The sequence below is a fragment of the Propithecus coquereli genome, unplaced genomic scaffold (genome assembly GCF_000956105.1).
Source record: "Propithecus coquereli isolate 6110/MARCELLA unplaced genomic scaffold, Pcoq_1.0 Scaffold80, whole genome shotgun sequence".
Classification (NCBI taxonomy): Eukaryota; Metazoa; Chordata; class Mammalia; order Primates; family Indriidae; genus Propithecus; species Propithecus coquereli.
The window spans coordinates 1,720,942-1,732,948 of NW_012154174.1; the positions used below are offsets into that span (position 1 = coordinate 1,720,942).

Genomic DNA, 12,007 nt, shown 5'->3' on the forward strand with positions numbered 1-12,007 from the left:
CTCACTCTGTTGCCTGGGCTAGAGTGCCATGGCATCAGCCTAGCTCACAGCAACCTCAAACTCCTGGGCTCAAGCGATCCTCCTGCCTCAGCCTCCCGGGTAGCTGGGACTATAGGCACGCGCCACCGTGCCCGGCTAATTTCTTTCTATTTATAGTAGAGACGGGTCTTGCTCTTGCTCAGGCTGGTCTCGAACTCCTGAGCTCAAGCAATCCTCTCGCCTCGGCCTCCCAGAGTGCTAGGATTACAGATGTGAGCCACCGCGCCCAGCCAATAGTTTCTTATATACCAGGAAAAATATCCCTTAGAACTTGTTAGGAAACATTTAGGTAACACTTAGGTAACACTAAAATAATCTTTCCTTTCCCACCCTCCATTCACTAAACACTCTGAGCTTCATTGTGCAAAAAATACCTAGAGGCCAATTTTTAACATAGAATTTTTTAGTTATTGATTCACAAAATATCCCAGGATAATTGATTTCTAAGACTATAACCAAGGGTATATAAGATATTATTATAGTACACAACTGTGTACTGAATTCAGCTTCTGAGTTAAGCATGTGTCATTATACTTCTGTCCCAACATGCTGTTTCTTGATCTTGATTTTTCAGTTTCTTGTTATAATTTATCCCAACAGACTCACAAAAAAGGATGTCCCAAACCACCAAAAATCTTTGTCAGGCCACCAATGTTCTCCTTGCCTGCTCAGCTATTTTATTATGTGGCTGTAGCTATATCTATACCAACAGAGCCATAGATGCATTCATTTGGGGATGAGTGGTCTTGAGGTATAATTAATCTCTCATTCTCTGATAGTACTTTTTTCCTAAGTTGAAAAATAAGTTCCTTTGCTATTTCTGAAACATGAAAATCTCATTCCATTTCAATTACTGTCTTAGGTATAAGTAGCACTGAAAGCTGTTCCAAATCCCATTGAAGGGAATGAAAGTTTAGGAATTCTACCTGAGAATTACAGTTATTAGGGAAAGGACAACCAGAAGGCCCAGAACTGTGGAGAATTCCATCAGATGTGAATTTACAAATCCAAAATTGGCAGAGAAAATTGTTTTACCATCCAGTTCTGTGAAAGGGTCAACTTCTCTTGTGTGTCCAAATAGAGCTTTTAAAAAATCAGAAAATACTACTAAACTCATTTGCTTCATTTATTTGGTTTCTAATCAATTTGCTGGTATTAACTTCATGCTTTCATACCTTGGTGTTCGCTGGTGGGATCTGCAGCCCAGCGGTAGCTGACTCGCTCTCCTCCCCTTCACCGATGCCCCTGAGTCGAAATAATCTGCTGCCACCTATTGGCACAGCTGAAGTTGAACATCTGAGCACAGTGGGGCCACAAAAGCAAACGGTATGTCTCTTTCATATTGCCCTTCCATGTGCTTACTGTGATACCTCATGGGCAGTGATTCTGTAGGATTTGTACTGTGGTCTTGATTTATACTAGCTTTTGTCCACAAAAGCACAAACTGAGTGCTAATTTATAATGGTGGAATTGGAGCTGCTTGGCCTGCAGTTACCACACCTACCAGGGTTGATGTAGGACATATGCAGCTTCCACTACTAATAGTTTAATCTATAACTTTTATCTCCTTTGCAGAAACCCCACAGTGATTCCAGTCGAGCTCGAAGTGCAGCAGTGGATGAACCCAACTATCAGCAGCCCCAAGAGAGGCTCCTTTTACCTGACTTTTTCTCCAGGCCCAATACAACACAGTCATTTTTGGTAGAGTGACATACTTCCTAATATGGTCTTGATAGTTGGGGAATGAAAAGGGAAAAAAAATTACTGCTTTAACAGACTTAAGACTTTATCTGGTGGCTTAATCAACTCTAAATATAAAAGTTGAGGTACTAACAATAAAAAGTGTTTATCAGTACATTTTGTTGAAATGCTACAAGATGTAGAATGTCCCTGCCACTCATTCTTTTGTCAGGAAAATGCCTTACACAGAAATTACAAATTCTAAACAATCTGTTTAAATATTTCTCAGCACAAGCAAAAATGTTAAACTCCTGTGCATAGCAGATCAGCATAACTTGTCTAACCCTGCTCTTATGGAATTACATCAAAAGTGGTATCGGGGCCGGGTGCGGTGGCTCACGCCTGTAATCCTAGCTCTCTGGGAGGCCAAGGCGGGCGGATTGTTTGAGCTCAGGAGTTCGAAACCAGCCTGAGCAAGAGTGAGACCCCATCTCTACTAAAATTAGAAAGAAATTAATTGGACAACTAAAAATACATAGAAAAAATTAGCCGGGCATGGTGATGCATGCCTGTAGTCCCAGCTACTCGGGAGGCTAAGGCAGAGGGATCGCTTGAGCCCAGGAGTTTGAGGTTGCTGTGAGCTAAGATGATGCTGTGGCACTCTAGCCCAGGCAACACAGTGAGACTCTGTCTCAAAAAAAAAAAAAAAAATTGGTATCAGATTATAAGGACTGGTGATGAATGAGTTAGAACTTTAATTTTTTTTAGAGATGGGGTCTTGCTGTGTTGCCCAGGCTGGATTAGAACTCCTGGGCTCAAGCAATCCTCCTGCCTCAGCCTCCTGAAGAGCTGGAAATAAAGGTATGTGCCAGCACCCCCAGTTTAGGACTTTTCTTTTCCCACTGGTGTTTTAAATTTGGACACTACCTTTGCATTTACTAGCCCTTTTACTTTTAAGCGAGTAACAGAAAAAACCTGGTTGGGAGACTGGATGTCATGCACTCACCCTTCCCCATTTATAAGCCAGGAGCTCAATCCCACCTAATCTGCTTTGTGGAAAGAGGGCTTGGAGAGCCTGCACCAATTTTCAGGGTGTTAGTGTTTGCAACTCACTTATCCCATGAACCTTGAACCAAATCACCCTAAAGCACTGTACAGTCTTTCTTCTACTAGAAGAGTGGTGAGAATAAATGAACGGGGCTTTGCATTAGTTGTCTAGGGCTGCCATAACAAATGACCAACAACTGGGTGGCTTAAAACAACAGAAATTTATTCTCTCATAGTTCCAGAGGCTAAAAGTCCAAAATCAAGTGTCAGCAGAGCCATCTCCCTTTGCCAGCTCTAGGGAAGTATTGCCTCTTCCTAGCTTCTGGTGGTTGCCTGCATTCCTTGGTGTTTCTTGGCTTGCAGCTGTATCACTCCAATTCCTGCCTCTGATCGCATGGCCTTCTGTCCTGTGTATCTGTGTTCATGTTTCCCTCTTCTTACAAAGACACTACTCATTGAATTTAGGGCCCACCCTAATCCAGTATGACTTCACCTTAACTTGATTACATCTGCAAAGACCCTATTTCCAAATATGGTCACATTCACAGGTTCCAACTGGACATGAATTTTGCAGGGGAGACTATTCAACCTAGCAGACCTCACAAAGCTTGATTTAGGGGGAAACTCACCAAAAATAAGGGCAAAACGGAAATGTGTGAGCATTTCTGATTCTTGGAGTTCAACGTGTAAATCCCGGAAAGTTTGAGAACTTCTACTGAATTTGTCTTCTCATAATCTAATCCAGGATATTTGTTAAGCAGTGCTTGATTATATTCTATAGCTGCACTCTCTCCTATCTTTTTATTTTTCATTGCCTTAGTGAATGCACAAAACCTTTCAAAGTTTCTCTTTTTCATAAGTTTATAACAATAACAAAGTAAAAATTACTTACCATAGCCATTTTTCTCCCCATTTGCTGTCATAAAAAGGGAGATACCCAGTAGCTCAATCTAAGAGTGCTGGCTGAGTCCTGGGCCTGGTGCTGCCAGACTAGCACTGTGCTCCTTGGTGTTTTCATCTAAAATAAAGTCAGTAAACTACAATTCATGGGCTACTTAGCCTGCTGCCTGTTTTTGTAAATAAAGTTTTGTTGGAGCAGAGCCAGCAAGCTTATTTATTTATGTGCTGTCTATGGCTACTTTGATACCACAACAGCAAAGCTGAGTAGTCACAACGACCATATGGTTCACAAAATTTAATAACTATCTGGCCCTTTACAAAAAATAAGTTTCCTGACCCCTGATCTCTAGAATATGGGGGCTTCACCAGAAAAAAATTTCTTAAATCTCTCAATTTGAGTGCTGACAGGGAACTGAGGGATGTTTTTATTCAGAAGCCCCGACAGGATAGCATATGTAGCTCTTCATTGGATATTTGCATTTTTTTGAGAGATGAGGTCTCACTCTATTGTCCAGGCTGGAGTGCAGTGGCACAATCATAGCTCACTGCAGCCTCTGCGCCTAGCCTTGGATATTTGCGATTTAACATTTTAGTCATATCTTTAAATCTTTAAATTCCTTGAGGTAATTCTGAAATGTATGAGTTTCATAAAGCTGAAAAGTAGGCTGGGCACAGTGGCTCATGCCTATAATGCTAGCACTGTGGGAGCCCAAGGTGGGAAGATTGCTTGAGGCATGGAGTTTTAAGGCCACCCTGGGCAACATAGTAAGACCTCGTCTCTACAAAAAATAGAAAAATTAGCCAGGCATGGTGACTTGTGCTTATAGTCTCAGCTACTTGGGAGACTGAGGCAGGAGGATCACTTGAGCCCAGGAGTTTCAGACTGCAGTGAGCTATAATGATGCCACTGCAGGCTAGCCCAGGTAATAGAGTGAGACTCTCTCAAAAAAAAAAAAAAAGGCGCTGAAAAGTAAATGTAGAGTTAAATTTCACTATTTCACTATGGTAGTAAAGTCATTGGTATTTCAATGTTGCTGAAAAGGCTGGTTCTGTTTTAAATAGTCAGTAGGCAGTGAATAGAAATCAGATAAGTTAACACTCCCTTGGAATCTAACTGAAATATTAAGCCATATGGATTATTTATAAATGGTAAGATTTTCTCAAAGGCATATTAATAAAGTTGTAGAATTTGTAGTTTTTATGAGTTAACAAATGGCTTTGTCAGCATCTGGCTTGGGATTTTTCTACTTGGAATTCAACACAGCACAGTCAACTTTCCCCTCAGGTTGGTAGACTATACCTTTTACATTGCTGTCAATTTAAAGGTTTTCCTCTGTGAACTTTGTAAAGAAAGTATTATCCTTTGGGAGAAGTTGCAAACTGTGTCTCATCTCTTCTCTTTTAGCTGGATACGCAGCAGCATCATTCACATGCAACCGAGTATCCTCATCAGGCCCGACCTGGTAGGGGATCTGCAGGTACACGTGGGGCCATGGCCCTTATTTTACCATGGGTGGATATGTTAAGACCCTACCTTTGTTTTGTTTTGTTTTTTCCTACGCTTACTTTCCTTTCTTCCAGATATTCTTATATTTGTTTTCACACATCTTTGTAATCACCTCAAATTCATTTTGGGACATGAGGTATAATAAAAAGATAGAAGAGTTCCATTGCCCAGAGCCAAAAAGTTGCAGATTTCTGCTGTTTTCATACCATATAAATTAACCTCTCACAACTGTGGTAAACTACTATTTTTTTAATCTAAAAAATTTAAGCCAAATAAATAATTTTCATAATATTTGAAATAGTCTTTAAGAACATGGCATGGATTTTATAATGTAGGCAAAAATTGATACTCCTATGGATTAAACTGCTTTGATCAGTTAACCTGTTAGGCCAAGAAAAACTCTTCAATGTCAGGATATGCTGAGTCTGATTCTAGCCCATTAACTTTTTTTATCTCTAAAGTATACTCTGTAGCTATATTAACAAAGGAGTGATGGAAGAAAATTTAGGGATGTCTGAATTCTTCCTATGACAGTCTTCTCACCACCACCAGAGTCATTCTTATTATTTTGTAGGCAAATTTGGAAGTACTGGGTAGCTGAAGTGTTTCCTGTTAATGGTAGGATTAATCAGCAAATACAGAAAAAACTAATCTGCCCAAGCCATCTTTGTAGTCCTAGTGATTTCTTAGTTCCGTTCCTAGTAGCACTGGCTGGTAGTCTTTAAATGCTTTCACCAGATTCTGCTTTTGGCTCAGTCCTCAGAGAGAAGCACTGCTGCCTCTGAGCTACAGTTTCAGCCACACTGACAGTCACGTGTAACTAATGTAACATTTAGGTGCGTGAAACATCTTATTCCTTTTTTTTTTTTTTAGACAAGGCCTCACTCTGTTGCCTGGGCTAGAGTGCAATGGTGCAATCATAGTTCATTGCAACCTCAAACTCCAGAGTTCAAGTGATCCTCCTGCCTCAGCGTCCCAAGTAGCTGGGACTCCACGTGGCCAGCTAATTTTTCTATTTTTTGTAGAAACGAGGTCTTGCTATGTTACCCAGGCTGGTTTTGAACTCCTAGCCTCAACCAATCCTCCCACCTCGGCCTCCCAAAGTGCTAGGATTACAAGCGTGAGCCATACCTGGCCTTTAGTCCTTTTTAGTTAGTGAGTTCTTCTCCAACACTAGGTACTGCTTTTGTATCTACAGAATATAAGTTTTTTATTTCTACAGAATAAAATATATAAACATGTTTCCTATTGCCTTGGTAAATATATACTGTACTACTTAGTCCCAGTTTCCAAATTTAAAGTTTGGCAGATAATTGGAGTAAAAAAGCCCTGAGATATGAACTTGGGGTTACCAAATCTAGACTGTCTACTAATGTTACTCTATGATGTCATCTGTTTCTGACAGGTCCTCAGTTACATGGGTCTACAAAATCTCAAAGCAGAGGTGGACCAGTCTCTAGAACCAGGCAGGGACCATAGGGCAATGAGAAGAACGCATCAGGCTGCAGGGAACACTTGGGAAGATTTCATGAATCAGTGTTCAGTCATGGAGTGATGCAGAACTTGTATATAAGATCAACTTGAAACCATCTTCATGAAGAATTATTTTGGTACAACTGACTGTGAAAAACACAACAGAGTATCCGCCAAAGATTACATGGACACTGTTTCTATATCGTTACTGTCTTCTTGCAGCATAAATTAACCCATTCTACTGGACAGTAAAGTTTGTACCCAAAGATGTAACAATGAATTAATACCCAAATCACTGCTCATGTTGTCTGTTAACAATGACCAGTTCAATTATTATAGGTTTCTATGAGATTACACGTACATGAAAAGCAGCAAATGATTGTTTGATAATAGTATTATTGGCTTTAGAATACTTCCGCTTGTATTAATTTCTGGAGAGCTGTAATTAAGTTCTAAGTCATTTTTAAGAGATGGTGCTGTCAAAAATCCAACCTACTCATCAAACAGATGTCATTCCATAGCTTTCTCTTTAGATGTCCAATCCTATCAGCAGATTAAAATGTAAGGGATGAATAATTAAAGACATAAATGTTAAACACTGGTGTAAAGTAGCTTATGTAATAAATCATATTGCATATTTTTTTTTCAGATAGGACAACTCAACCTTACAATGCCTGTTTGATATCAGGTTATGCTTATTTTCTCTATAAATTACTTTGCTGGTCATATTTTTTTTTCCAAATATTAAACTCACCTTGCCAGATTATCTCCTGTAGCTCTAAGAAAGTCAGTTAAAAAATAATTTGTAGGGTCTATTAGTGAGTCACCAAGGTACAATTCCTTAAAAATGTATGAAGCCCTGGCAGTCAGTCCAGCACAAACATATGCTGAGAGCAGCAGAATTAGAGGTTCAGCATTCTGATTTTATCACAGGCCTTTTCCTGAGGGCACTCATGAATGCAGCAATGGTTTTAACTATGGCTTAAATTTATTTTATTTAAATTTCACTGAATACTAATCTTGATTATCATACCAGTTTTAGATTTAATTGTTAATTTTCAGAGTGGATAAATTCAAATGTTCATAAATTGGGATAACTTTTTATCATACCAAGGTGTTGTAATGCTGTCATACAAAGACAGATGCTTCAGACAACCCATATTAAATTATATTTTTAATACAATTGAAGAGTATTTTTTAACCTGCTTGTAATCACAAACTGAAAATGTGTCATGTGCTTACCTTAGATAAATTATGATACATAAAGCTCAATAGCAAGAGAAGGCTTGTTTTATGCATATAGTATGTTAAAACATTAGCCCACAAATCAGAGATTTTAAGTTGAACGGTCTCCTAAAAAAATTCTGTATATATATTCTAATGAACATATACCACCTCATCTAAATATAAGTGAAAATCTCTGTATTGTTCTCACAAACCAATACAGTAAGTGTAATATAACAAATGATTGGATCAGTATGGTTTGCCTTTCAAAATTAAAGAGTCAGAAGGGGGCCTCTAAGAAGCCATTTATCCTAATTCTCTCACCCTTTGTATGTGTGTATTCACTCAAAGTGAGTGCAAATTTTCTTCTTTTACAAAAAAACTGGACATATTTAAGGTATACAATCTGATGAATTTGGATCTCACTCTTTTATAAATGAGGAAACAAATTCAGGCAAGCTCAGTGACCTGACTAAGGACATTCAGCAGTTAGAGGCAAGACTATAACACCTATCTCTTTATGCTACTTAAACTGGGCTGTCTATTATAACACTGCCTAGGACTATTTTTTTTCCCTCCTCTCTATCCTAAAGAACATATTCTTTTTCTAGATCCCATTTTAAATGATCACTGGGATCATTTAAAAAGCCCCCAGACTTAACAATCATTTTATCTTAATCACATACAAGTCTTAGAAAAATGCTTGAAGTAATTTGAACACCTATTTTTCCTATACTTCAAACAAAGAGCACAGAACCTTACTGAATAAAACAAAAAGGCTCTATTTAGGATCATTAAGACCAAATGTAAATTGGCAGTTATTTGGAAGACAGCTGTTCAGCAAAGTGTTTTGAAAGTGTTCTAGCCAGGCAGAGTAACAATTCTGATAGATATGCACATCACAGAAAACAGTATGGAGAGACCCCTGTTCTAGACAGAATCCCATGTACAGAAGATCCAAGGAAGCAAGTGCTGTCACGAATTATACTGCCCTTCCAACTATCACCATCAAATTCCTTCACAGGAGACTCACACAGTGTCAAGTGATTTCTAGGAAATACTAAAATCAAGTTGAGAGATTCTTCTTGGTTTAGTCAATCTGAATAATTTAGGCTGGAAAGACAACTCCTCTAAGGGTTGGGTTGACTTTTGCCCACACCTTGCCTACAATGGCACCAATTAACACTTAAGGTCCTTTGAAGAGAAAAATTCCATTATTTCTTTTCTTTCTTGAGAGCTGTTTTTTTCCCTCCTCCTTTGGAAGGTTTGCAGTACTTTGCTTCCATCTGAGCCAGAAAATTGTCCATTTCCTTTTGCCGATCCTTTTGTCTGCTCTGTTTGAGAAGTCAAAACACAAGCTTTCAAACCATAGAAACAGGAAGTACTTAGTGGTTGCCAGGGGCTGGGAGAAGGCGAGAATAGAGAATGACTACTGATGGGTATGAGGTTTCTTTTTGGAGTGGTGAAATGTTCTAGAATTAGTGTTGATGGTTGTGAATATATTAAAAACCACTGAATTGTACTCTTTAAAAGGACAAATAGATGGTATGTAAGTTACATCTTAAAAGAAAACAAAATACCCATATTACCACACATACACTCCAAAGAAAATACTAGCAGTAGGAATCAGAACATGAGAGAAGTAGTGACAACCTGCCGAGTTTACCTGAATGACTGCTTTCAAGTTATCTACTCCTTCGTCAAGCCCCAACTCCTTCCTGCTCATTTCTGCTTCTCTGGCCTCTTTCTGAGCCTGAAACAGACACTCACATGAGACTCGATGGCAACTAGGAAATGCTTAAAATACATCCTCTTTTCCAGCAGCAAATTTATGATAAGACAGTTTCAATTTAAGGATTATACGAATAGACAAAATGAATAAAATTACATAAATTATGTCACTCATTAAAGGGCAACATTCCTGTGAGCAAGCAGTACATCCCTGCTTCCAGTAAGCAATTTTGTTTTATCACCATGTCTACTTGCTAGGGATAACAAGTACTTTGGCACTCATAAACCACATGGTGACGCAAAAGGAAAATATGCTAGGAGAGCTAGGAAAGGTCACTTAACCAAGGATGTCCTCCAGGCACTTCAGATTCCTCCTCTGGAAACTGAATTTACTACATGGGACTGATGGCAGTCTTGTGAACAACCCTGTCTTAAAATGATTTCTCCTGAGTAGGCAGAAGAAACAATAGTAATAAATTCAGTTTTAACCTTTCTTTACCTGATTTCAAAGCCACTTTGATTTGCTGAATTTTCCTAGGGCAATTGTTTCCAAAATACAAGAACACCTTAGGGCAACAACTCTAAGAAACCTGAACCCCTTGCGAATTTTCTAAGTGGCAATGAATGCAAATAATTCTGGGAATGATAATACATTAGGACTTCTTTATACCAATAAAGAGACACAGTTTCCTTGTATTCAAATTATCTCTCTAAATTCAGCATCCCTTCCAAGTTTGTCAGTCTCTCAAAACTATGCCATTTCTCCCTCAAACTCTAGGGAAGTTTCTCAAGCTAATAGCCTATTGTTGAATGCAGCTGTGCTCAGTTTCACCTGAGAAAATGATTAACAACTTAGGATAAACTGTCAGCTTGAGTCTTAGCAGATGTAGCCTATGAACCAAAATGATGATCTTGTATGCATTCCACTTCTCCCCTCAGCTCAACAGAGATGGCATGGCCTTCTAGGCAAAACAGGTCCTTGAAATTTTCACCAAACCAAAAAGGCCAGTTTACTTTGTGCGTGCCTCATTTACCTAAAACCTGCAGACCTCTCCCCACCCCCCAGTTCAGCCACATAAAATTAAGGCACCTCAAATACACACCAGACATCCAAAATCCTGAATTGTCTTCTCTCCCTGGAGCTCTTATTATGAAAGCCAAGTTGAGGTAATGGTTACTTTGGTACAAGTCCAAGACAACTTTCCCAAAAGACCAGAGACACAAATGTTTACTACCTTGAATACACTCCTTCCCCGAACTCTGTCTTAAGCACCTTTCCTCTGCCATCACCCCACCCTTCCCTACTCCCCCAGTTTATTCATTTTTTCAGATATTATCCTTTATTCTTGTATTTGTATTATGTAGCTGAAGTAACAAGCTACGTAGCAAAGCATTAATTGAGGCAGGGATTAAAATCCAAGCCTTCTGGACTCCTACTTTGTTTTTCTTTCCAGGAACTTAACCATTTTTACAATAGGAAATGTTAGGGCTAGGAAACAAGGTTCCAGAAGTGTGAATATAGAAACCCACTCTCCCAATTTTATTTGGCCTTGAAAACAGGAGTGCAGAATGTGTGGGCAGAAGAATCTGTTTTACCTGGGATGGTATTGAGTCCTGTCAATGAGTCGGCCAGCCTTCTGGGCTATAGTCACTCCCTCACTCCCCCAGTTTAATATGGGTGTAAAGGACATACAGGCCATAATCCTTGATTCTTGACAATCAAGAAAGTATTCCTTCCTCAAAGTGTAGTCAAAAAGACACCTTCATCAAAATGAGCTAAAATGTTTGTTTACAAAATATGTTCCAGATCCAACCCAAGATTCAATCTCTGGGCAAAGGCTCAAGAATCTGCATTTTAACAAGACAATCTCTGCGGTCTTCACCACTTCCCTCAACCGAGTGAAGACCACTGTCTGTCCTATGTACCCAGACTACATTACTTTATCTCCTGAGGAATGCCTCTGCAAAGCTACAAGAATTGGCCCATATGAAAACTATTTTACTGTTACTTTAAGATGGTATTATTTAAACAATCCATTCTGTAAAATCATCTTGAGCACAACATACTAGAAAAAAGGGTTTCTCTTGATGAACTGGTATGCTCATTTTATTAGATGAGAGATATAGATCAAATTAACCCTAATCCTCACTTCAATGGTTTTGTGTATACTTCCATTGTTATAAATACCCTCAAATCCTCTCTGGAATCAGTCAATATATGAATAATCAATAGCATTCCAAATCTTACCCTCCTTTTCCTTGCATTTATCTTTTGTTTCGATTCTCTGACAAAGGCATTATAGGATGGGATCTCTCCGGTGTCAATAGCTTGCTGAATAATATTCCTTATCCTGGGTTCCTCTGTGTACTGCACGCAAAGCACAGACTCCATGATCTGATCCATGT

General features: G+C 39.0%; 2 protein-coding genes across 2 annotated transcripts in view; one reads left to right on the top strand and one right to left on the bottom strand.

Annotated features, from left to right (window-relative positions):
- FAM149B1 (family with sequence similarity 149, member B1) overlaps window positions 1-7,200 on the top strand; it is a 69,187-nt gene extending 61,987 nt beyond the window's left edge. The window contains exons 10-13 of the mRNA XM_012663217.1: window positions 1,242-1,365; window positions 1,615-1,740; window positions 5,072-5,144; window positions 6,579-7,200. Of these exons, the coding sequence (XP_012518671.1) occupies window positions 1,242-1,365; window positions 1,615-1,740; window positions 5,072-5,144; window positions 6,579-6,652 (397 nt within the window). The 3' untranslated portion in view covers window positions 6,653-7,200. The remainder of the gene's footprint in view (window positions 1-1,241; window positions 1,366-1,614; window positions 1,741-5,071; window positions 5,145-6,578) is intronic.
- Window positions 7,201-8,606: 1,406 nt separating this feature from the next.
- DNAJC9 (DnaJ (Hsp40) homolog, subfamily C, member 9) overlaps window positions 8,607-12,007 on the bottom strand; it is a 9,191-nt gene continuing 5,790 nt past the window's right edge. Inside the window, exons 4-6 of the mRNA XM_012663316.1 lie at window positions 11,850-12,005; window positions 9,537-9,623; window positions 8,607-9,204 (exon numbers count right to left, since the gene is read on the bottom strand). Coding sequence (XP_012518770.1) covers window positions 9,085-9,204; window positions 9,537-9,623; window positions 11,850-12,005 — 363 coding nt within the window. The 3' untranslated portion in view covers window positions 8,607-9,084. The remainder of the gene's footprint in view (window positions 9,205-9,536; window positions 9,624-11,849; window positions 12,006-12,007) is intronic.